The following is a 25,978-nucleotide window of genomic DNA, read 5'->3' as shown; positions in this document are numbered from 1 at the left end:
AGTGGCTGGGTTCAGAGGTAATGTTGTCTGTCTCGGTGATTGTCTAACACCCAACTTTAGTCAGTTTTCCTGTTTGAGGTCAAATCTACTGTCTGCTGCCCCACTGCTGAGATTTACACTGTCTGAGTGCAAATAAAGAGGTACAACAATGAAACAGGATGTGCAAAAAGTGCAAGCTAATTTGCCTCATGCATCATAGATGTTGCTTGGATAATAGTCAGAGAGTAAAAAATCCTGCAACTGGCACAGAGCCGCAGTGCGTACCCTCTCCCATATGTCATTACGTTCTACAGATGTCGTAACAAAAATCAAGTCAAAGTATTCCCTACTTAAAACATTTTGCTGACGGGCAAGTGTTTACTCTAAAGCCACGGTGGATCTGGGGTAATGTGGGGCTCTGGAATATTCAAATAATGCTTATTTCTATTTAAAACCTAATCCTATGAAATGCGTGGTTGACTACGGTATAAATTTTAATGGATATTCAAAACAGTTTGGAAATGTAGATCCAGCCCAAAAGCCAGAGAAAAACATTTACATTTTGTGTTTTGAAAAACATAGTTTTAAAATAAATAAATAATTAATAGGAAATGTCTCAGATCCTACTTTACCGTTTTACTTTTTTGGAAATGTGTGCTTTATTCTACATAAGAAAATGTCTCATCAACCAGCAAACAAAAAACTGCTTGGTTGAGTTTGTTCTCGTCTGGAGTAAAAAAGTTAGAATATAATGCATAAAGCACACACGTCCATGATATACTGCAGGTATTAGACAAAAGCGTGTACAAATTGTAAAAAAAAAAAAAAAAGTCCAAACACTAGGATAAATGCTTCCTTGAATATTTATCAAATGGAAACATCACACTGATGTTTTGAGCTCAAACATCACTTTGAGGCGCTAGTTTTACAAATGTTCCAGATGGCATTCATCCTAGTGTGCAGACAGATGTATAATACAATTTTTAAAAACTCCCAAAGTGTCACTAAGTGATGAGGCAGAGGCATACATACAACAGTGGATGTAGTCACCATGACACCATCCATTGGCTGTTTTGTGTCTTTGAATTCATCATCTAGCTGTCGTCATTGGTATCTCTGTGGCCAGAGGTGACCATATGCTCCTTAAAAGCTGATTGGGTATGTTTACATATCTTTGAGGACCGCTAATTTTTTGTCAAAATGCCCACCAACACACTGATAAGAAGGAGCTAGTCCACTTAATGACACCATCATGATTTGATGTTTCAAAGATTGGTGGAGCCCTTTATGGGAGAGCTCTTTAGACACATTTTCAAGCATTGAGATTGTACAAATAATTTCTTGTAGAAAATTAAAATGGCAATATTACAGTTCAGCTGTATTTGTGTATACAGATTGAATAAGCAGAAAGCTGTTTTTCCAGCGGCAGGATGATACATTTAGAAACTGCAAACTGTAACAGACATGTGACTGTCGTCTTCTTTCAATCTGTCTGAAAGGTGAGCCGCATTCCGCTCAGCTTCCTTAAAGGCAAAGTCTAATCCAGACTACCTATGGTAGTGTTAACTGGGTTAGGAGGTCAGTCAGTTTATCCTCAGCAGAGCAGTAATTTGTTGACCTTTACATCTTTACACAAAGAATAATTTTATTTTCTTCTAATAGATCTGAGTAAGATATAACAGGACTTTTCAGAAATTTCCTTAAACGCTGCCGTAAAGAATATTAAAGAGAGTGTTTTCTTAAAAAATAAATCCCGTTACACTGGTGGCTACTGAATGACCTTCTCCTCTGACAGAGATCAGTCATCCTATCTGACATGCTCAGCGTTCATAACACAGACAAATCTGATCCAAGAGTCAATATATACAGTCCCTTAACCCTGAACTTTGCATCAATCTTAGTTAATTGCAGTTTTGTCAGAAGTGTGATTATTCAAACAGGTAATGCAAATGTTAATGAGATAAAATTAGCATATCTTTACTTTCCCGTGCTTTAAATGTCATTGGTTCTGACACTTAACAATAAAGAATGTCACTCCTGATTGCCCCCTGATATGTTGTTGGCCATTAGAGAGGGGAAAAAAAGAGCAACTGAAGGAGATGGACGACAAATGAATGAGGAGCCTGCTTAGAATAGAACGATGGCTTTAAATGCGTACAAATAAAAAGACACTCTTGCACAGTCAAAATCCTCAGCTAACAGAAGAGCTAATTGATTTCTGTGTTGCAAACAAAAAGAAAATATGTACTTCTCTGCAGATGGAGTGGTTGTTCTTTTATTGTAAGACTGGCTGTTGTGCATACTATGCCTGCAACACACACTTCAAGGGTTGTTGGCATATTGCTCGTTGTCATGCGCCTGATTTGACATGGCTTAAATAACTATCTTCCTGCCAGTGATTGGCATTCACACAAGAAGGGGTGAGTGGGACTGGGGAGCAGATGGTGACATTCCACATGACCAAACTGATCAATCAGCATGCTGGGACGCAGGTGCAGCACAGGCGGGCAGCACCACACCATCTATTTCACCATCTACGGGGCACAAACACATGGGCACCAATCGTGGCACCCTGAGGGTCTGCATGCTCCTGTGCCCCGCTGCGCCAAGGTTGATGACATCAGAATTTCCCATCCGCTCTTCCACAGGACGCCAAGAAAAGGGAGGGAAAAAAAGCACATTATAAAATCTCCAATAACAGCTTGGCCTGGGAAAGGTTGTGTAAGTGACGTCAAAGCTAGGGACTCCCATAATTCACCCTGGCACCAAATATGAGACGGAAAAACAGAAGTGGACCAAAGTACACACACATTTTAGATAAACTTTATTTTGGGGTTGCGATAAAAGCACTGAAGTGTGAAATAAGGAACAGTACTTCCTTACAGCTTGGACAAAAGTTGTTGTTTTTTTCCTCTGAAATTGTCAAACAACACAACCATGACTAAAACACTGAAAAACTTTGCTAATCTTTTGTTATTTTCTTATGTGTTTGCCCTTAAAATGTCTGGAATTAGAACATTTTACTTGTAGTTACTGGAGTACCCCATATCTATTTGTTTCAAATAAACACTTAAATGCTTCGTATCACATAATTGTGACGAAGAAAAGTTGCCATCATGAAGTATTTTTGCCCTTGGTGCTTGAAAACTTTGCAAATTGATTTCTTAATGACTGACCAACTGTAAGGCCAGTTGCTTAGCTGTTATAACATCTTTTATTAAATGAAATTGGTCAAATAACTTTGGTTTAGCATATTTACTATTATATGTCATTGTGACTTGATTGTAGATGCACAAGTCATAAAAATGTAAAGGTGAGCTATCTCCTGCTGTGTTGGAAGACATGTCTGTGAATGCATCATACAGTAACAGTCAAGCAGGCCTGTGATATGTGTGCAGAAGTTAATAGGTTGTTTGATACCTGCTGGCGTGACTCCGTGCTGAGGATCTACTCTATCTTCGGGATAAGACCTGAACACAGCGCGTTGATCTCATAGTCTGGCCTGAGTGCTGGAGGAAGTAGGGGGTTGTAAGAGGATTGAACTGGCTGTGGGTGCACGTGACGGCCAGACTCACCAACCTCCTCATTATGCTGACCTCGCCGTCCCACATTCACAAGTACCAGAGGACGTGTGACTTCAGGTCTCTGCCAGAATTAAGTGTGACCTGTTTGATCTACTGGAGACGTGTCACGGAAACAAACAAAACAGACTACGCTCATGTTATGCATGTCGGCCCCACGGCAAGACAGAAGATGAACAAGGTGGAACTTTCTATCAGTAGATTATACCATTAAACCTCAGCAAATGTTTACTTACATTGAGAGATTAACTTTGTGTACAAGTGTTCAGAAATTTCACATTTAGACATGGCAATGAGGCATCATCTTATCTTTAATGGACAGATTTAGGCAAGGCAAGGCAAGGCATCTTTATTTATATAGCACATTTCATACCACAGGCAACTCAATGTGCTTTACATAAAGACAAGGCATTTAAAAGAACAGAAAAACAAGCATTTTAAAGAGAATAAAAAAAATAGAATAAAAATTACAACACAGTTAAAAGCAATCAAAGAAGAGGGGAAAAAGAAAAATAGAAACTCAACCATAAGCACACCGAAAGAGAAATGTTTTTAACCTGGATTTAAAAGTGCTTACAGTTGGGGCTGATTTCAGTTCTGCTGGTAGTTTGTTCCAGTTGTGTGCAGCATAACAGCTAAAAGCTGCTTCACCGTGTCCAGTTTGAACTCTGGCCTCCACTATCTGACCTGAGTCAGTAGATCTCAGAGCTCTACTGGGTTTATACTCTACTAGCATGTCATTCATGTATTCTGGACCTAAACCATTCCGTGATTTGTAGACGAGTAGCAGAACTTTAACATCTATTCTGTATCTGACCGGGAGCCAATGTAAAGACTTGAGAGCTGGGGTGATGTGATGTGATCTCTTTGTTCTGGTTAAAACTCGGGCTGCAGAGTTCTGAATGAGCTGCAGCTGTTTGAGACTCTTTTGGGGGAGTCCAGTCAGAAGACCGTTACAGTAGTCAAGTCTGTTGGAGATGAAAGCATGAATCAGCTTCTCCTGATCTGTTTGGGACATGAAACCCTTAATTCTGGATATGTTCTTAAGTTGATAAAAGGCTGATTTGGTGACTGATTTGATATGATTGTTGAAGGTCAGGTCTGAGTCTATCAGCACGCTGAGGTTCCGGACTTGGTGTTTAGTTTCTAGAGACAGTGACTCAAGGTGTTTACTGACAGCAAACCTCTTCTCTTTGTTGCCAAACACAATGACCTCAGTTTTTTCTTGATTTAACTGAAGGAAATTTTGGTTCATCCACTTTTTGACTTGCTCTAAGCAGTCGCACGATGACTCTATAGGACTGCAGTCATCTGGAGACAGTGCGAGATATATCTGTGTGTCATCTGCATAGCTGTGGTAGTTGACTTTAGAGTTCTTCAGAATTTGACCCAGAGGCAGCATGTATAGGGTGAACAGAAGGGGTCCAAGAACTGACCCCTGAGGAACTCCACATGTCATAGCCACTCGATCAGATTGATTACTTCCAATAGTCGGGTTTCCAACCTGTTCAGCAGTATACTGTGATCCACAGTGTCAAATGCAGCACTGAGATCCAACAGGACCAGAACTGACACCTTGCCTGAGTCAGTGTTCAACCTTATGTCATTTAACACTCTAATACTAACATTTTAAACAGAAATCAGTCAATTTTTTTTATTTTGTTGACACATTACAGATAACGGTTTCCACGAGGGGAATTTCAAATATCTATGATATTTTATGTTGAAAACTCCTTTAGAGATACCAAGGATACAGTTTGATACACATAAAAAGGATTATTGCACTAACAAGTGATTCCTAAAGAAATGTTGGCATATCTCAGCATGGTGTGCTGTGTCCTTAATAGATATCTAGAGCACATGAACAGTATCTGAAAGTGATGTGTTTAAGAAATAAGACAAAAATCTAAGGAAGTCCTGACACAGGAACTGAAAGATGTATCTGGACCATCTGTTGATCCATGTACTTTTCACTGAAGCCTCATCAGAAATGGTCTCCATGAAGGGTGGCTGTCAAGAGCCACCCTTAGGAGCGGGAGGCTGAGGTATGCCAAATGACACAAGAATTGGACTGAAAATCAGTGGTGACAGGTCTTATGGAGTGATGAATCCTCCCCAGAGCCCGGACCCCAACATAACTGAAGCAATGTGGGATCATCTTGACAGATAACGGAAAAAAAGGCAGCCGACATCCATAGAAGAACTCCATAGAAGAATGTCCTTCAAGAAGCCTGGAGAACTATTCCTAAAGACTACTTGAAGGGATTATAAGAAAGCTCGTCTAAGAGGGTTCAGGCCAGGATGAAGCATAAAGGTGGTCGTACCTAATACTGACTTTTAAGCTTGTTAGACTTTTACTCATTTCATAATGTGTGTTTGCACATGTTTCAGTATATCACAACACTTATTCCCTGTAATCCTGGTGATACATAAAGAAATGAGCAATGGGCTCAAGACTTTTGCAAACTATTGCATTAGTAAGTGTCAGATTAAACTTCTCCAGATGATTTCATACATTGACATTATTTTTTAAATTTACAAATCTTCTAAAACTGAATCTTTGAATTTAAAAATGGTTTTCTCACATTAAGTATGTACTAATTTGCATAAATTTCCAACTGACAAAAACAGAGTCAATTTAAAACCTAAATGTGTACTTTACCTTTCCATTTCACTTCTTTGCAAGCAAACATGTTTTTGTGGTAAAATAGTTGAAAGTTTCATAAATGTTCTCAAAAGATGTCTGTCATCGTTGTTATTTTTGCTTTCTTTCAAACTGGATAATCTTGGTCTGATTTACCTTTTTTCTAACATTTTTAAGTAATTCCTTTAGAGTGCTGTTTGCATGAATGTGTTTGATACATCATGGGAGATATGCATTCTAGAAAGAAGTGATATTCAAGAGATACTGTAAAATGTCACCATTGCATTACGTGGGCACAAAAGTAGGCGACCTCTTTGGGATGAGTGTGGTGTAAATCTTAACATTTGGAGGAATGAGCAAGGGCAAAGTCTGCAGAGATGAGACCTTCCAAGCCAAATCAGAAGTGACAGGAGATTGACAGTAAAATAAATCAGTCCAGAATAGCCAACAACCGAAGGTCAAAAATAGAGTGAGAAAACAATGACTACCAAAGAAACAACATTTTCTTGAGGTTGAGATGAAGTACCACATTGGGCTGGTTAACAGGTCAGCAATGACATAATTTTATGAGTTTGCGTGACACATTATCTAAAAAAATGGACAAAGTGAGAAAGATTTCAGTCGCAACTAAGATTGGACAACTTAGTTTTTGGCCATCAGATTGTAATCATTTTTGGAAATATGACTATTCATAGTAATTGATATCACTTTTCACATGAAACATATGATCAGAACAACCAAAAAGGGTTAAAGCATTTGCTTCTCACCCCCTAATGACTAAATTCAATCTTATAACTTTACATCATATTCGTTTTATTCCGAGGTAAGGACTTTATGTTGAATAGTCAACATTTACATTTGATTAAGTCGTCCTCAGTATAATCAGCTTGTGGTACTAAAATGAAATGGATTGATGTCTTATTTGAATGTTTAAGGCCAAAGAAGGCAGAGCTCACAATAGATGTTTCATATTCCCCAGAGAAGCAAAAAGGAGTCAAATATAACCTTTTTAAGAAATACCATACTTAGTATTATATACTTTGCTCCAGAGTTGCTCCTCACCTCATATGACTCCTTCAACACACGATGATTAAAAAAAATGTGCCTTTTCATTTTCTCAGACCCATCTAATCCCACTCTGCTGTGTTTAAACCACCAACCCACTACATTAGGTCAGTTTTCTAATGACCAAACACTGCCTGTAGAGCAGGCCTTTCACATTTTTAGTCCACTATTCTCTTTCTCTTCAATGCAAGGAAGGGGAGGGTGAAGCAGGGATACTGAGATAGTTGTAATCTCTGGCTATGCCCTTAGCTGTCACTATGTCCCACAAACTGGGCTTTTAACTCGTGGAATCCAAAATCTCGGTGTTCTAAAAGTAGGACTGGCAGTATTCGGAGAGACTCTTCTCATCCGCAAAATGTCCTAATAGATTACATGGTTCATGCTGGAACATCTGATGTATTATTTTGTCAGAAGAATATGCAACCTCCAGTGGTTGTCAGAGCTACCGCATGAAGTGTGAATATTGTGTCCAAGAGAGTCGTGCTACCATTGTAAAAAATCTTAGCCATAACCATGACTGTTTCCTAACTTTAACCGAGTGATGTTATTTTCTGCAGCCAACCAGAGTGTTGACATGCTTCACTGTAACGTGTCATCTTCATGAGTAACCACGGCAACTAAAAAAATCGCGTCAATGAAGGTGACTATTGCATAGTAAAAATAATGCATTCTTTTTAACATTAGCCAAGCAATGTTATTGCTAGTATCTGACCGGGAAGTGACAAGAGTGTTGTGTTATTGACTGTGTGTAACTCAGAGGCGAAAAAAAACATTGTCATATGTTGATCTTAATTTCACATCACACTACCGATACGGTCATTTTAATTGGATTGTCTTGTTGTTTTCAGCTATTATCATAAAAAAAAAAGCATGACCTTCAAACATTTCTTAAAAAGACACAAGCCAAACATGTCCCCATAATGTCCCCACAACATGACTAATAGTGTCTGCGCCTCTGACCGTTTGGGTCATGTCAAAGACTCATTTACAACAATGCAGACTGAGAAAAAGGCTTACTGACAGCATCAAACAAGCAGCGAGGCTGTTACGCAGACTAAACATATAATTAAGATTAGATATGGTGACATGATCCTCTACTAACTTACAGAGTAACCTTTAATATGATCCCAATCTAATCAACTCTGTGGCTATTTTTAAACTAAATGTATTGATAATTCAATCATGCTCATCGTATATTACTTTATTTTCACATATTCCCCGAGTCTGAAAGTACACATGCCTTTTGAAATTTCCCCTTGTGGGACGAATAAAACTCTATCTTGTAGAAACAGATTATGTCTATATGCACATGAACTCTTTTGTATAAACAACGTTTTCTTTATTGTTTGCTTTTAGAAAAACTAATCTATTTTGTTTGTATAATAACCTCCAATCTGATTTAGGACTTCTCTGGTACGAGTTCGATAAATTGAGTGCAGAAACTGGAGCAGAGCAGCTTTGAGTTCTGAAAAAGATCAGAGACGAAGCAGCAACATTTCTATTATTTATGACATCAGTCACCACATGCTGCCACAAACATGCCGTCACGATGCGTTTCTTTGACTGTCTCGCATCCCATTTCATTAACGTGCTGTCAGTGAAGCCGTGGAGTAACATTCCCTGTTTCCATCGACAGATGGCAGCACAAAATAAGTCATGATGAAAGCATGTATTTAGGTCTTGTTTTTCATGACCTGGTGACTTCATTCTCCAGAATTTCCACACGTTTCTTTTCGTGAGAGTGGTCCACAGACTCATCTCTGATCATTTATTGGTTAAAAAGGGGCAATTAATGTGGATAGATTGACACGTGTGTAAATTGTGTGTAGAACAGACACACTGATGGGAAATAATGAACCTCTCATTTCTGTTTCGTACATACAGTCTTAATTCAGATCATGCTCTCAGGTTTTTCTTTTCTTTACCGACTAACTGTTTCTCAGATTTCAGCTGAAGGAACAAATAGTGGCCTTAGCTGTTTGATGAGCAATGACAGTTTTGGAGCAATCTGCCTGTGATACCTGCCTCAGCATAGCCTCACTTATATGTGAATCGTTTTACAGAAACACATCTGCTGATATCGGGATCAATATATATGTGCTGATAGCTGCCCGCTTACACGGTACAGTGATATCATCCTGGCTGTTCACCCGTCATTGTCACTATCTGATCAACCAGCTTCCTGCAACAGCGCCTCTGCAGGCCGTCAGTGGATCTGCAGCAAGTACACAACGTCAAGCCACACATAATTAAGCACATATTTCCCTACGAGGTATTTTAAATTAAAACGCATCTTAAATTAGATTAGCACATGAGGGAAACGAGGATGCATTTATGTGTCGACAAATGAACTTCCCCGTTAAGCTGGATGAGGAACACACCAGGATATATTCTGGGAGAGACGTGTGGCATGTTTAAAGCTGAACGGCGAATCGCAGTTTCTAGACTTCTTCTAAAATGTTGAACAAATATAATGAAATGGCACATTAAAGATGCCCTTTAAAGCCATTTACATTACTTAGGGTTAAGCCCCAAAGATAAAGATATTCATAGAGCAAAGTGAAATAAACAACTTAAAATGGCTTGAAATACATTTTCACTGTCACATTTAAAACAATGGCCATTCTACCAAAGTTTAGATCCAGCGACTTTATCGGAAGAATTTGTTTCCAGAGCTGCCAAATCAGTAGTTTGTGATTCAGGTACGCACAGCCAGTGGCCGTGAATACTTTACTTTGGCAAAAGTGGTAATGTCAGCATATATAAATCTGCCACTATTATCTGTAAATATACCTGAAATGGTCCAATATGCTGGAAAGATTAGCTTTTGTACAGGTCATCTCATCATATATCTTTCTATAGCTTTATACATCATATAAATTACATAACACAGTCAATTTTAGTTTATTAACATGTGGTAGATTTTTCCACTGAACAGTAACTCCTATAACAACTCGGAATTTGTTTATTTCTAAATAAATGCTGTGATTTAGAGGAAATTGAAAGTTATTTTGACCCTTAGACTTCATAAAATATCATCTGACCAGCACTAAGCAATGGTGTCAACAACATGGGGGAGATGAACAGAGTTAATTAATGAAAACTGAAATACTGAAATGGTAGCAACTACAAATAACTGAACACCGAAATTGCTCACTGATTGAGTGTCTAGTAACAAGTATCTGTGTATGTGAAAACATGTAGTGGAGAAAAAGCACTGAAATATACTAAGATGAAGAAGTACAAGTTGCCTTGTTAAGTACCTCCATTAACTGGCGACTCTGTTTTCTTTTTTGACAGGAGACAAAGTCATTTGTGCATTACGGTTCTCAACAACGTGTGTGAGCAACTTGCCTCTCTTCAACAATAACTTTGAGAAGCATCTATTTGATCTGATTTATTACAGCCATGGTGCACATCGAGTGCACAACACAGTCACGCCAGATGAGTTACAATAACACAGAGAAAGTCAGAAAGTGAAGAGAAAAAAAGAAAAAGGGAGAAGCATCTTCCCAAAACATGCCAATATTTCTGGGGGAAAAAAAGAAGAAATCCTAAAAACACCATGACACCAAAGGAGAGAAACCAAAAGGGTTAGCAGTGTTTTATTTCGACTGCACTTCCGGTGTCGTCAGTGCTTCCTGCGTGCACCTTGACGCAGGCAGCTCGTCTGTAGCTGCTGCTGGCTGCTGCAGGCGTGCTATTTGCGGCAGCGGAGATACCTCTGCGAAATGCCTTTTGTATGCCCGGTTGTGTTTTTTTAGCTTTTGTTTGTGAGGGTCTGATCGCAGTGTTTGTAGCCATGCTCTGTGTTGGATTCAGCGGGCTGTCCTAGCTGACTGAGCCGCTCCAGCAGCGGTGGGTCCGGTGCAGTGCACAGCCGGGGATGAGGCCTACTTGTTAAAGCTCCCCCACCACCCCTCCATCGCGATGGCTGATGATCAACAACAACCTGGTCAGAAGCCTGCCTCGGGATTAGGCTCTCTTCCAGCGCTGGTGCCAGGACTCCAGGGGCCTGAGGCTAACGCGTTACAGTTCAAAATAAAGAATTCAATTTGGTAAGGATGGGAACGATCACCCCCAAAGCAGCCACACTGTCCTTTTCGCTAGCCGTAGCCTCATAATTAGCGTATCTGACTCTGTAGTGGAAGGAGGGAGGGAAGGAGGGGAGGGAGGGAGGGGAAGGGAGGGGAGGCACTGTGCTGCACAAAGCGGCCGAGAATAACACCAGTGCTCCCCAGCTAACCACAAATATTTAACCGAAATACGACGGCAGCGAGCCACGAGACGCTGTCCGGGTCCCGTGGATGCAGCAATAACACGGTAACATCGGGTTACTTGCATCGGTGGCAGCTCCGATCATTAGCGTCGAGCCATAGGAGGCCATGTTATAATAGATGACACCAAAAACACACCGGTGGTGCTGATGCTCGGGATGACAGGTGTCAAAGCAGACGGCTCCACGGAAGCGGCCTCACCGGGGTTTCATGCTCCCAATAAGAAAGCTGGCGCGTTTGCAGATTATTGTCGAAAAGGCCCTGCCTCTGATCGCGATTTACTTTTTGACATTTGTATTTTTTACGCACAGAAGGTTTGGGAAATTATTCATATCCCCCGTGAATTATTATTAAAATCATATATTCATCATTCCCCACGGGAAGCTGCACGGCGTGGGCAGAATTCAGACCTATTCACATTTTTTGCACACGTTGATTTGAAATGGATTCCGTTTCTGAGTTAACTCGCGGCAGAAAAAAAAGTGAAAAACGTAGCTATTAAAGGGTTTTGCTTATTTAACCAAAATAAATATTCACAGGCTGTGCTGCTCGTCCTTTGATCGCACTGCTTTGATGGTCTTTGTAAAAGTAGTGCTCTATGTGTCCCCTTCATCATGTTATCTGCGTGGCCTAAATTAGCCTATGAAAGAGCCACGGATACCTGTTTCACTCCTGATATCTCCTTATTTACACAGCAGGGAAATCGCATGTGTATAATGCAACTAATGAAGGCTGAATTCGGTCCAGATTTTGTGTGGAAGCTCTCTAACACATCGTTGTGTTTATAGAGAAAAGACCCCCTTATTAGGTGTGTTATCTGTGCTTTTAAAAGTGAAAATGTCTTTCTTGTGAGGAATGTCCTAAGGAACAATGTATAAATGACTTGTGCCTTACACTAAAGTGTGCAGCACTACATCTGTCAGAGATAACCTGAAGTGTATAGTTTAATTCAGGGGGGGAGTAGTGAACGAGCCAGGTCAGCCAGCCCGTTTCTGTCTGACAAATACACAGGTCAGGTAATCCTGGGAACCCTTAACAGATGTATACATGTGGGTGAAAGCTTAAACATTTCGAATGCTCTCAGGAGCATTGTGAGCTCATCTGAGGTTTGGGACTGTGTCCTCCTGGAGTCAAACTCTGTAGCTAAGTGAGCAGCCTGGGCACTTGTTCATGGCTTTATCTCAGGGGAGCAGCGGGCAATGTTTAAGGGCTTATAGTGCAGCTCGCAAAGATCTATGGGATGGAAATCTGAGCCATAGTTGCATGTAAATGCGCAGAAATTTTAAAAAGGCTAATAAATAAAGTTAAATTGTCATCTGACATGGGTTTTTTTGTTGTTGTTTTTTTCAAACCTTCTGAAACATGTTAACATCATGTTAATAACATTAACATTATCTTGATTTGAATCGCGCCTTATTAGCTCAAGGTGCAGTCAAAGGTCGTGTTTCATCATTTATGCCGCCTTTGAGTTCAGATTCACACTTTGTGGCCTGGCAGGCAGTTTGTAAAAGAGCCCATGTTGGCAACTTGTGATGAACCGGGAGAGCCGATTCATCAACTCTGCTGGAATGGTTGAGAAAAATGCTGAATGTATCAATGTCATTTTAATGCAGGTTTGTTTTGATTCACTTGCCTGGATTTTGCTCTTTTTCTCATTGTAGCAAATCTGTACAATCAAAAGTGGACAGCATATTGGTGAGTATCCATAAATACCAGTCTTTTTGTTACTTAACAATTACCCCATTATTTACCAGTTACCTGTAGCTATTTGCTTGTGTGCGGACCAGCTCTTATTAAATGTTAAATGTTTGCTGTATGCATGAATTCTTTTTAACGTCTCACCTAAAGTTCACATGGCTACGACGCGTTCAAAAAGGACACATTGATGTTGACACTAAAACGTGAATTATTTTCTTTGTAATAGTGCCACTCTGTTGTTTTAGATGAGCCTGTAAATGTATAATAGTACACACAGGTATATATATTTATATATATATGAGTTAGAACAAGGCATTTATTCATTTCATGTCTTTTTACACTGTCTAGTTATGCACATTGTGCTTTAGATTTGTCCGAGCTGAAGTTCATCTCAGCTTTTTTCGGCCACAAAAGCCACACCAGTGACATCAAAGCCACATGAGAAAGCTTTGTCTGTTTTGTTTTTTTTGTCATAAAAGAAGAAAAACATCTGTTTACCTTAATTTCAACCAATGTGTCTAGAGTTTGGCAGCGTTAGTTTCTTTTTGGCCTAATGAAAAATCCGCCATTTGGCACCTCTGATGCTTACACATCACATAAAACAGGATTAAATAAAAAAAAAAAATTAAAAAAAAGGGATTTAAAAGACCTTTTAAACACATAAGATGTGGCTCTTTTTGTCTTTGTTTGCTGGGCTTAAAACCTTTGAAGTGTATTCAGTTCACGTGTGTATTTTTAATGCTGAGAATAGTAGAACGTAGTAGGCTTCGGATGCGGCCGTCTTTCAGTTTTCATCTAAGAAAAAACGTGCCTGCTTTGTTTTATCCTGTGACCTACATATCAAGACACACGTGGATGCAAAATTCCCTCAAATCCAGTTTTATCGTGAGGTGATAATGGGCTTGAGACGACGAGAGATTTTGCCGTGATATAAACAGCTGCTAAGAAGGTCAAATGATTTACGGAAAAAGACTTAAACACATGATGTCGTCTTGTTTTTGTTTTTTTTTTATGTTCAAATATAATGGCTTGTGGGTGCCAGGATTGAAAGTTTAGATGGTGATTTATCTTTACCTGTATCTGAGACCAGGGATTCCTCGCATCAGGTCATTTCAACAGGATACAAATTTGGAAGTCGCTTGTTAACGTTCACGCTAGAAATTTTTGGAAAATATTTAGCAGGGTTACTATTCATAGTGGAAAACTTGTTAGTTTTTCAACATATTTATCCAATTGAGGAATGATTAGATTAAGGAAGTTAGTAAAATGTCCTGGAGAACTCTTTTCCATACTGGTCTTTCAGTGAAGTGTTATTTGTCAAATTGAAGTGATGCTCGGGGACCAGTCGAAATAGGCCTGTATAGTTAATCATCCATTACTCGCTTACTTAGTAGTTACTGTATTACTTACAATAGTTGGCAATTGATGTGCCCCCGCTTTGGTGAAGTTGCTGTACAGATGCTGTAATTTCCTGCTCGGGACACAGTTGGCAGGAAAATGTTTTTTAACTAAGGTCCAGATAGATGAAAATCTGTTTTGTGTATGTTATATCGATAATGTGCTCACTATTTTACCCTGACATTAACTTTCCAGCAGGACTTTGCTGTGTTGATTCGTTAAGAATAAAACAATACATCAGTGCTGAAACTACTTACAATTTTAGGAAATGATGGTTAAAAACAGCTACATCTGATTAGTTCTCTTCAGTGCAAGCAAGTCACAAGCAAATTGTTCAAGTTATGGGCAGAAACATCCTTCCGTGCATCTTTGACTACTTCATGTTGTTGAGGAGATTCTGCTCAGAGGCAGAGGCCGGTTTGAGACGTCAGCAGTCACAGCCCCCCCGAGGTTGCCGAAAGTTTCCTGGAAATGTCTTTCCTGAAAAGAGCTAGAAGCCCGATGTAGGTCCCCACCACTTAGTCAGACACATAATTCACTTAGTGCTCGTAGCAGTGGCTGGTGGTAAACAACGTTTTCATTCACTGCTTATTGGCTGACAGCTCTCACCTCATTCATGTAAGTATCGGTTTCCCATAGCAACAAAGAAGCAAATAGAGGAGGAAGAGGTGGCATGAATCCATTAAAAAAAGTACAACTGAAAGGCAGCCGTGGTGAGATGGTTGCGCTGAACTGTCATACACGTGTAGTACTATTAAACAAGAAGCTTCATTTTCAACCTGATAGGCTTTTTTTTTTTTTTTTTAATTGAACTATACTCTATATATAGTGTATAAATGTCTAAACATAGCTAATTAGATTATTTTTAGGAGTAGATTCGTTCTCTGTTAAAAACCTGCTCCCCGAGGCCTTGGTTCAAAGATTTCCGTTTGGGAAACTCTTAAGGCCACTGGACTACAATTTTAACTTGAACTTTATTTGAAAAATAAATAAATAAATAAATACTTTTTTGACTGTTCCTTTTTTTATATTTGAATTTCTACAGCAAGATGTTGAGAAGTTTACAGACATCGAAAAACTCTACCTCTACCTTAAGTTGCCTTCTGGTCCCAGCAGTGGCAATGATAAAAGGTATGTCACAGATGCACGTTAAACTGAGGTTTATCGCGTTGCTCTTTGGTCTATTTTTTTTTTTGTCCCCACTTCACACACACTCGCATGTTTTTTATAATTTTTTTATTTTTTTGTGGGTCTCAATGCATTATTGGCACTGTCTCATTGCTTGTCAGAAATTCAAATCCTTATCCACTGGCTTTAAACACAGACACAGGTTAGGCTGATACCCCCTAAAGCCAAACTTAATTGAAGCCTTATTTTTTTTGTCTTGTAACATTTTTAGCATTGTTCCTTTCTTTCCTTTTTTCCTTCTCTCTTATTACAAATTTCTGAGTCATGATTATCATTCTGAACCAAACCACTGAAATATGTAGATCTTTGCTATACCTAGCTGTCTGTGTTTCATTTGTTTCCCCATATCTATTCATCATCCCAACCCCCAAATTCTACCCATTTGGACTGAGAATGAGAGGGGGTCCTCCACTCCTGGATTATGGTATTAAAGTTTCTGTATTAACAAGAAATGATGCACACCAGTCGAGGGCACCGCCTCACCGGATTTATTTCTCTTTTTTGCGCTGATTTCAGTGATCAGAGTTCCATGTCGTCAAGCCGTACTCAACAGATGTATGCATTCAACTGGATACGAAATCACCTAGAAGAGCACCCAGAGACGTCCCTCCCAAAGCAAGAAGTGTATGATGAATACAAGTGAGTGCGGTCGCGCAAACGATGGGGACAGAAAATGTGTTGAGTACTAATATGCAGTATTGGTTGTTTTATAATCGCCGTTTTTTGTCTTTTCCAGGAGCTATTGTGACAATCTTGGCTACAATCCACTGAGTGCAGCGGACTTTGGAAAGATTATGAAGAATGTCTTTCCCAACATGAAAGCACGTCGACTGGGCATGAGGGGCAAATCCAAATATCCTTATATTCTCGTGAGCCCTTCTACAAAGTGTAATTGAGTGTCTGTGTTCGTGCTGTTCGCCTACAACAATCCAGGCCTCATCACTTTTAAATCTAACCATAACTGCACCAACAGCAAACTTTTTTTTAGCAGAAGTCATTACGGGATTGTGGTAAGAATCCTGCCCATTGTTGATGTGAGATCAACGAGGAGGGTTCTTATGCCAGTAGCTTGAATTATTTTCCATTAACTGATGTTCTGTGGTTTTCAAATAGCTGTTGTAGCAAAGAATATTGTTTCTAAAAAGCTAGCAAGAGCTCTCAGACAGTGTATTTTCCACCATGGCCAATGCTGTATTTTTGCATTTTTGATCCGCATCAATATCTATTTGGTTCTTTCTTTGCCCCTGAACCAACTCTACACCAAGTTTCACCAAATTTCACTTGGCAGTTTTTGCATATTCTTGTCGACAAAATGCACAAACAATAAATTAACATTAAATTAACATAATTAAATAAACACACGACTCCTCGGCGGCTCTGCCTCAAGGAACTTGCAAACCGGGCAATTTTAGCTGTCACGCAAGTTCACTGAAAGCCGCAGTGTGTCACAGGCATCTTATGATCATGGCAGAGACGTTTGATGTGTCTAGACTTGACAAGGACGATACCTGCCGAATCATGACAGGCCGCGGCCGTAAGGAGCAACACAGATTTAAACCGTCACATCGGCACAAAAGTCTTATGAGCCGAATGACCTAAAAATGAATACTACTTGAATGAATTACTACTTTGTGTAGGTTCACTGGTTTGCTACTTACATGTTATTCCTGTCCTGCCTAACTTCTGTGCTGCGTCTCTATTTATGGTTTGAGATGGAGGACACATCATACAGACAATACTTCTGCTCCACCAACTCGAGCAGATCTATTCTGTAGTTTGATCCGCTTATCTCGTTTGGTTTTCATCTAAACTCTTGAGTTTTTCTTGTTATCACACAACTTTCTCCAGCTTTGTGTTGACCAGCACGTCACTCCATCATATGCTACTGTTGGTTGATTAAAAGACGTAGGTTGTAACATGTTGAAACATGATCATCGTCATCATCACAATCAAATATTTCCCCACAATTCTTTCACCATCATCATCTTGCCTCTGGCATACGGTGTGTTCCGGGCTTTAGTGGAGAAATAATAAGAGATCCTGGGCTGAGACCTCGCTTGCCTGTTCAAGCTGATGCAAAGCTGAACACAGAAAAGATCAGGAACAGAAAGTCAGTTCAGGACTTAGATGCTGCCGGTGTAACAGTCTCAATGCTTTAGAAGCCTTAACTCCTTCCCACATACTGTTATAGCGGGTTGAGGAAGAAAGCTTTTGTTCACATGCCAACCTTACCCAACCTAGATCTACAGAAATCTGGTGACGGGGTAAGTTGCACCACGTTGCAAAACATTTGACTCAGGTCAAAAGTTTTAAACCAGTTTGATGCTCTAAACCTGCCTGCTCCTCTGCTCTCTGTGACTAGTGCGAGCTGATGGAGTCCACAGGCCAGTCTCCGAGCGCTGAGGATGAAATGAGATCTGCAGCCTGCGGACTGGTGTGTGAGTGGGCCCAAAAGGTCCTGAGTCGTCAGTTTGACAGCGTGGAGGACCTGGCGCGCTTCCTGCTCAATAGCCACTACATTGGTACTAAGTCCATGGCTGCACTCACTGTTATGACTGGAACTCCCACAGGTAGAGAGCTTTTTTTATTTGCGTGTGTGTTGGAAGTTCATCGTGTACTTTGCATAATATTTTCTATAAGTTGATAATGGACATCATAGCCTATACATCTGCGCCTCGATGATGCAGGAGACTTTTCCCCTTGTGGTCCAGCAAATGTTCTTATATATTTAAACCTGAGGCCATAACTTATGGACACTACTCACACTCATATTGCAGACCATGTAACATCCTGTTTCACAAGTGATCAGCACCTGCAAATTTCCAATAAGTTCGCAAGTTCTGCTGTTTACCGTCATGCTCATTTTTGGATTGGAAGTGATGAAGTCGAAGTTGCATAATGAACATCAGAGTAAATTATCTTGAGTGGCATGTCGCTAGAAATTTTATGAAACTGATCTGGCTCTCAAAAACCTGTGCACTGTCCTTGGTGCTGAAAACATGGGATAATACAGCTGTCTTATCTTAAGCAACCTCATAATTGCCTTGTACCAGATTGCTAGTGACCCAAGACTGCAAAATTATGCCTTACCCCTTTCCATCCACCGTGTACCTCATAATCATAATCCTTTTGTTTTATCTTGTCTCGGCAGGAATGAAAACCCCAACCCCGGCCTCTGCATTTGTGCCCACTGCAGAAGCAAACTCATTCCAGCCCCAGGTGAAGACCCTGCCCTCTCCTTCTGTTGATGCAAAGCAGCAGTTGCAACGCAAGATCCAGAAAAAGCAGCAAGAGCAGAAGCTCCACTCACCTCTGCCCAGTGAATCCCAAATCAAGCGAACAGAGGCCAGCACTCCCGGGCCCACCATTCCCTGTGGCAGCCCTGCTCTGCTATCTCCTCAGCCCACCATAGGAATCGTAGTAGCGGCTGTCCCTAGCCCAGTCACGGTATGCAGTTGACTATTGCCCATGAATTATGTCCAGAGATGTTTTCTATGAATGCGCGTGAATGCACTAATATATTTATTGCTTTTCCAGGTACAGAGAGGCAGGCAGTTGATGACCTCACCCAGCCCTGTGGGGACAGCAGAAGGAAAAGTGTTGCCTGTGAACTTCCAAGTGGTCACTCAGTCTCTTAAACAGTCTCCCAAAAATCCCCAGAACATCACAGCGAGTCCTGTAGGTGACCGGCTGGCACGTCACAGTACACGGTACGCTCAAATCCTGCCTAAGCCCTCTGCCACCAGTGCCATCACGCTGCGCTCTCCACCCACCCTGCTTATCACCAACAGCCCCATAAAAACTGTGATGCCCACTCCCCATGTCAGCTCAGTCAACGTGGTGAAGATGACGGCCATCGCTCTGGCTCCCAGCAGTAACGGCAACAGCACAACCATGCGACCAGCCTCAGCTGGTGTGAGCACCGCAGCTATTTTGGACGATTCCCAGCAGTCACAAGGTGGAAGTTCGGCTACCCCTCACTCTCCTGCAGTCAGACCATGTGCCCAGATATTAACTCCAGCCCTCTCCATTGACATCAAAGGGGTGTCCGAAGCTGGAAATGACAATAACTCCACATCCGGCACAGAAAAACATGCTATTGTAGCCAAAGAGGAGAGAATGGCTAAGTTCAGGGCTGCCAGTGAGCCAAGCTTCCTTGTTAAGTGTTCTCCAGGACCAGACAAAGGGGTAAGAATAAAAGGTGACTCCACATCCGTAGCTGGGAGTCTGGACAGCAATAACAGTAACTGCCATGACAGTACCTTGTACTTGACTGTTGATAATCAGAACTCCAGTGGCAACACATCATCGAATGGCTCGTCTGCTGTTACCCCATCATCCAAGGATCCCTGCTCAGATGCCAAGAGCCCGAGGAAGCGCACAGCCGGGGAGTCCCACGTTATTCCTGTTAAGAGGGTGTTTATCTCCCAGCAGCCAGTTGCTGTAAATGACAATCCCAAACCTGGGGTCAGTGCTGCGGTGAAGAGGATTCCCCGGCCAGGAACCCCTGCGAGACCAGAGAGTGCCCCCTGCAAAGGGACTGTGAAACACACATCTATTGGGCCCCCACAGATCCTTGCACTCAGTGATGCTCCCATCTCACACATACAGGGAACCCAGACTGCTGTGAAACAGCAAGACTTGGTGGTAAAACACGAAGACCATACTATCAGCATTGATACCAATGCTAGAGTTGTTGGAAACAACGCGTCTGATCAGGCGCTGCTGCAGCAGATCACTGGGGACCCTCGTGCCATACCAGCCAACTCAGGACCACACGAAGCCTCTGTGATGAGTGATTTAAAGAGCACAATATGGGAGACACAGCAATTACCAGCAGAACACAAACAAGCCCCGTCTGACCAACTTTCCATGATAACTCAACCTTCCGAGGCCTCCGGCCAGCTCACCCTCACACAGGAGATGGTTGACTTTGCAGGTTCTCAACCCAACATGGACTATTTCCCGTTCAATGATGATGACATGACCCAGGACAGCATTGTGGAAGAGCTAGTCCAAATGGAGGAGCAGATGAAGCTGAAGGGGCTGTTTGTAAACTGCGTTAATGTGTCCCTACAGGGTCAGTCAGCCAGCAGTCAAAGCTCTATCCTAAATGCTCACCAAGCCAGTACTACCTTCTACCACTCTGCCCACAGCAGTACCACCCCTGTCCAAACTCCTACTCCAACACCGACACCAACCCCGACACCAACCCCCACCTCTGAAATGACACTTGCACACAGCCTGACAAGAGAGAGCCCCTGCTCTCGCATGGCTCCCATCACTCCTGTGGATGGAGCCATGGGCCGCCACACCCCCATCAGCACACCGCTGTCCAACTGCAGCAGCAGTGTACCCCCAAGCCCAGTGGAGTGCCGTAATCCTTTTGCTTTCACTCCTATTAACTCCAGCATCACAGGTTATCATGATGCAAGTATCGTCTCCAGCAGCCCTGTTAAGCCCATGCAAAGGCCTATGGCAACACACCCCGACAAGGCTAAGTTGGAATGGATCAACAACCGCTACAACAGCAACTCTGCAGGTCCTTTGTCCAACCATAGTATTGGCATTTTGCCTAGCTATCAAGACCTAGTAGATGATCAGTTTCGTAAGCCTCATGCGTTTGCAATCCCTGGCCAGTCATTTCAGTCTCAGTCAAGACAGGATGCTGCTCACTTTGGCCGCTTGACACCCATTTCTCCAGTTCAGCAGCAGCAGCAACAACAACAACAGCAGCAGCAGCATCTGGCAACAGGTGTTACTACTCCTACTAAACAGGAAAGTTTTGCTGTGCCCGCACCGTTAGACAGCAAGGCTTCCACCTCATCCACAACCAGTACTTTCCGTTGCCGCAGTGTTAGCCCTGCAGTGCGACAGAGGAACTTTAGTGGCAACACCGGTCCTCCAACCACCCCCACGAGTACCACGACAACAACTAGAGCCGTGGTCTCACCCTTCAACTCCCCCATCACCTCTGAGGTGCTCAACATCCTCTCCAACAGTCAGACAGTGAGCTCTGTCCACAGCATGGTCCAGCGGAGCCAGTCTGTACCTCTTAACATCATGATGCAGAGTGAGATGCTGCCTGTGCAGGGTCAGAGTAACACAGCCAAGATCACCAATGTTCTCCTCAGCAAGATGGAAGCTGATGGGGATGATTCTGTCCGTGGTCTGGGCATGAACAACCTCCCCTCTAACTACACGGCTCGTATGAATCTCACACAGATCCTGGAGACCACTCCTAGCTTTGCAGGAGGAACTGCTCACCAGACTCAGCTGCCCGTCAGCTCCAGCCCTGCCGCCTTTGAGCTCCAGCAGCATGGCTATCTCACTACTGGCAGTGGAGAGCAGGTGAGTTTCTCCACTGGGGATAGCCAAGCACAAGCAGGTGAACAAGACCAGCAGCAGCAGCTCCAGGAGGATCCCGTGCAGACACAACCACAGCTCCTCCTCCAGAGCACACAGCAGCAGGAGGTGGAGGATGAACAACAGCAGCTTGATTTCAACAACACTGTCAAGGACTTGCTGGGAGAGGATGGTCTCAATCCCAGTTCCCAGCTCGTTGGTCAGGTAGCTTCGGAGCTCAACGCCGTGGCATCCGACTTCTCAAATGACATCAGACTGACCTCAGATCTGTCCAGTAGCATCACTGACCTTAATACTTTGGACGCCAACTTGCTGTTTGATCCTAATCAGCAGCAGGAACAATATGAAGACTCAACACTGGAAGAACTGAAGAACGACCCGCTTTTTCAGCAGATATGCAGTGATACTGTGAACTCTGGTTTTGACTGGCTAGAAAGCAAAGACCAGCCTACAACAGTAGAGATGCTGGGTTAATGTTCCCTTTTATTCTGTACTATTTCTGTTCTTTGTTGTTTGAATTGATGCATATGTAGTATCTGTTTTTACACCATAGTTTGTTGGGATTTGTCTGGACTTTGCCATTTGTTCTGTTCAAAGTGCCAGGCTTAACCAGAAAATCTCTCCTGCTGATGTTTAGTTACTCCCCTCCGTTATCGTTTTGTCACCCAGAGTTTCAGTATTTAACCACTTTTCTCCCTCATCCGAAATCAGAAATGTAAGCATTTCAAGCAAAGAGTGTGAGCACTCGGTGGCAGCATGCACTTACAAAGAGCATATGTGTGCTGTGATCAGTGAGATAAGGATAATCTTCAAATAATGCAATATTTGTACTTCATGAACAATTAAAGAAAGTGAGACGGATAGGAAATCTGGCACAAAAGACTTCACCAAAAACTGTTGTATACAATTTTCAGCGTGTGCAGTTCAAGTTCAACCAAATGGAGACAATATTGGTATTGTAGTATATGCACATAATAATTGTAGTGCGTTTGCCTGCCATATCTAAATATTAAAAAAGGTAGCATCTTAGGCTACCAGGTGCTGAATTTCTGACATAATCTTTATACTTTATCATAAACCAAATCAGTGGAAAACTGGTTCACATCTGAGCATTGTCCAAGAATGAAATTTTCTTAAAGCCTATTCTTCTTGTAATGTTTAATATCTTATAAAGGGAGTAGATGAGTCAGTAAGGAGAAGATGGGGATTCAGGCCACCTCGTGGACTATACATTGAAAGGAATCAACAACTGGCTGCCTTATTCCCAAAGTTCACGGCCTTATGCCATCTTTAGAAAGACTGTATATAGTACAATGTTAAGATATCTTCGGAACCATCCTGAGCTTCATTCTTATCAAGGCAGCTGTTACTCTTGATATTTTCAGTGCTATTTCTTATTCTGCTTTTGTTTCGCAGTGTTAAAAGTATAGATGCGCACTGTACAGGCTGACGACTACATTGAGTGTGCCCTCATCATTAGTGGATTTAGAGGAATTTGCCATGCTGTCATTTCATGAAAACTGCGGCAGGCACACTTTCGGTCATGAGATTTTTTTTTTTTTTTGTTCTTTCTTCTTCTTTTTTTCTTTTGGGCATGCTACACTCCCAGCATGGATCACAACATCAATGGTATGGAGACGGCTTCGCTACGACGACTGCCCGGAGAGGCTGTATGTTTTGATGTCATCTTGAGATCGAGGAAATTCTGTTTGTAGAGAATCTGGCCTTATGTCCATACCAAAGACGACTTTTTTTTTTTTTTTTTTTTTTTTTGTGAATCATAAAGAGATTTTTACACATAAAAACACTCCTGAGTTAAAGTTAACAACAATGGGAAGCGGGCAGCCTCAGAGATATAAAAGAGTTCTATTGCATTTGAGGGAAAGGATTAAGTTGCGTGAAACTTATGTACAATTTGTAAATTTGTGAAATGGTCACTGTCCTATGTTTTATAGGTAACCATGGACCTGAAAGCATGTTGAAACCATCACTGCAAGCCAGGTAGGCTATGTGATACAGTAGGATGCTTGCTTGAGTTTTTGGCTATTGTCAATGTTGTATAAGTCATGTTTAAGCTCCATCTGTAAATAGGATAGATACATAGAGACTTGATGTATCAAGACACTATATTATGGCCATTATTCTAGCTAAGTATGTGCCATTTAAAAGAAAAAAAAGCTTAACAGATTTATAGTCGGCAAGATACTGTATGTTGTGTGTTACATTTCTGGCTCAATGTGTCGTAACAGTAATGCTGTCTGGTCTCGCTTGCTGATTTTACTTTTTTTTGTTTGTTTGTTTTGTTTTCCTATTCAAAGATAATAGGTCTCTGCGGTCGCAGAAGTGATGTGTGCTTTGAGCAGGATCAATAGCATGGTATATTGAGGGGAAAAAAAGTTGTGATACTGTTAGCTGGTTGCAGACATCTCTGTGACAGACATTGTGCTCAAAGTCTTTCAGCAGACACTGGAGAAAAAAAAAGAGAGGAGAAAAAGAATAACTCATATTTCAACAAACTTTGGAGGTTCACATTATTGCACTAAATTTTTACGACACATGGCTTCGACACATCCTTATGGACAAATGTAATGATGGATACCCGCAAAAAAAAAAGAAAAAGGATAGTTTTTTATGATAAGATGAGTAAGGAAATTAAATGGATTGTCAGAAAATGACTAATTGTCTTGTAGCAAAATGTGCTTTAATCTCAGTGAGATACACATTTCTAACTCATTCTCATACATGAGAATACAAAGCATTGAGGGAAAAAAAAGTTAAATAACCTTTTAAAACCTACATGCTCATTATGTTGATAAATGATTGTACACACGCATGTGTGATGACTTCTGTTGTACTTTGTATTCTTGGTAACCACTGTCTTCTGTGATTTGGGCAGGTTCTGTTAACCAGACTGGCAGTGCTAGTTTTCTTTGGTTGTGTGCTGTTTACTAAGTTAAATGTTTTATATGTTTATTTTGACGACTGTTTTTCTGATGGCTTTACGTATTCTTTTTCTTTCTTTCTTTCTTTCTTTTTTTTTGCTAAATACATTTGTGAAGAAATTTTCCATGTTCTCCATTTTTCCTTTCACAATAAGGCACTGATATTTCAATTTGAATGAAGGAAATGCACCTCTTCATGATTATCGAAGCTCCATCTGGCAGTGATTCTGATTCTTTACCTTTTACTGACCCAACTCTGTTTGACTATCTTGTCCATTTCTACCAGTAGAAGAAAAAAAAAGAAAAAAACCCTCCTCTGTGGTGTTGTCTGGTGTTCTGCTTAATGTACAGTAGCTTGTTAATATTGCAAACACGTTGTTTCTTTTTTCAATGGAAAGTACTCACTGGTGAGATTTTTAAAGTGGTTTTAAAAGCCAATAAACCTTTTTTAAAGAATGCTGCGTGTTGGAAGTGTTGATGATTTTGGATGTCGTCGTAGAAAGAAGCAACAATGTGCGACTTGAGTGTCAATGTGGTTTCCTGGTTTTTCTTTTTTGAATATCACCAATTTGCTGTCATTGCTGTACTGTTAAGGTTATATTCAAAAAAGAAATATTTAAAAAATCTAGCATGTATCTATTGTGTCCGTAAACAAATGGTTGTTTCGCTCAATATATAAGAGTATCTATTGATTTTTTTTTTTTTTTTTTTTCCCACAAATGCTAATTCGGTTGTTTGTTTGCATTTGACCAAACACCACACACTTTTAGTATTTGCACAGTCAAGTTTATGCAAACTTGAAACCTTTCTATCACCCTCTTAGCATGAGGTCAGAGATCA

General features: G+C 41.2%; 1 protein-coding gene across 2 annotated transcripts; it reads left to right on the top strand.

Moving 5' to 3' along the window:
* Positions 1-10,908: 10,908 nt before the first annotated feature.
* rfx7b (regulatory factor X7b) lies at positions 10,909-25,594 on the top strand. Of its 2 annotated transcripts, XM_075470066.1 has the most exons (10): positions 10,909-11,327; positions 13,208-13,241; positions 15,688-15,774; positions 16,217-16,254; positions 16,347-16,469; positions 16,567-16,686; positions 18,013-18,094; positions 18,193-18,400; positions 18,982-19,277; positions 19,368-25,594. In XM_075470066.1, exons 1-10 carry the CDS (start codon positions 11,200-11,202, stop codon positions 22,668-22,670), a joined length of 4,419 nt encoding a protein of 1,472 aa, XP_075326181.1. In that variant the 5' UTR covers positions 10,909-11,199; the 3' UTR covers positions 22,671-25,594. The 2 variants fall into 2 exon arrangements, with proteins under 2 accessions (XP_075326181.1, XP_075326182.1); XM_075470067.1 differs by lacking the exon at positions 16,217-16,254 and having other exon boundaries at positions 15,688-15,773.
* Positions 25,595-25,978: the final 384 nt, after the last annotated feature.

This window comes from Odontesthes bonariensis, chromosome 7 (assembly GCF_027942865.1).
Source record: "Odontesthes bonariensis isolate fOdoBon6 chromosome 7, fOdoBon6.hap1, whole genome shotgun sequence".
NCBI lineage: Eukaryota > Metazoa > Chordata > Actinopteri > Atheriniformes > Atherinopsidae > Odontesthes > Odontesthes bonariensis.
Note: the sequence above shows the minus strand (reverse complement) of the source record. Positions and strands in the feature narration are given on the sequence as shown.

What these genes read in the sequence shown, in the direction of transcription:
- rfx7b (XM_075470066.1), top strand. Translation starts at nt 11,200, where the DNA reads ATGGCTGATGATCAACAACAACCTGGTCAGAAGCCTGCCTCGGGATTA. An exon ending in ATGAGGGGCAAATCCAAATA is followed by an intron (nt 16,687 to 18,012) that starts TCCTTATATTCT and finishes CCTTCCCACATA; the next exon opens with CTGTTATAGCGGGTTGAGGA. An exon ending in CTGTCCCTAGCCCAGTCACG is followed by an intron (nt 19,278 to 19,367) that starts GTATGCAGTTGA and finishes TTGCTTTTCCAG; the next exon opens with GTACAGAGAGGCAGGCAGTT.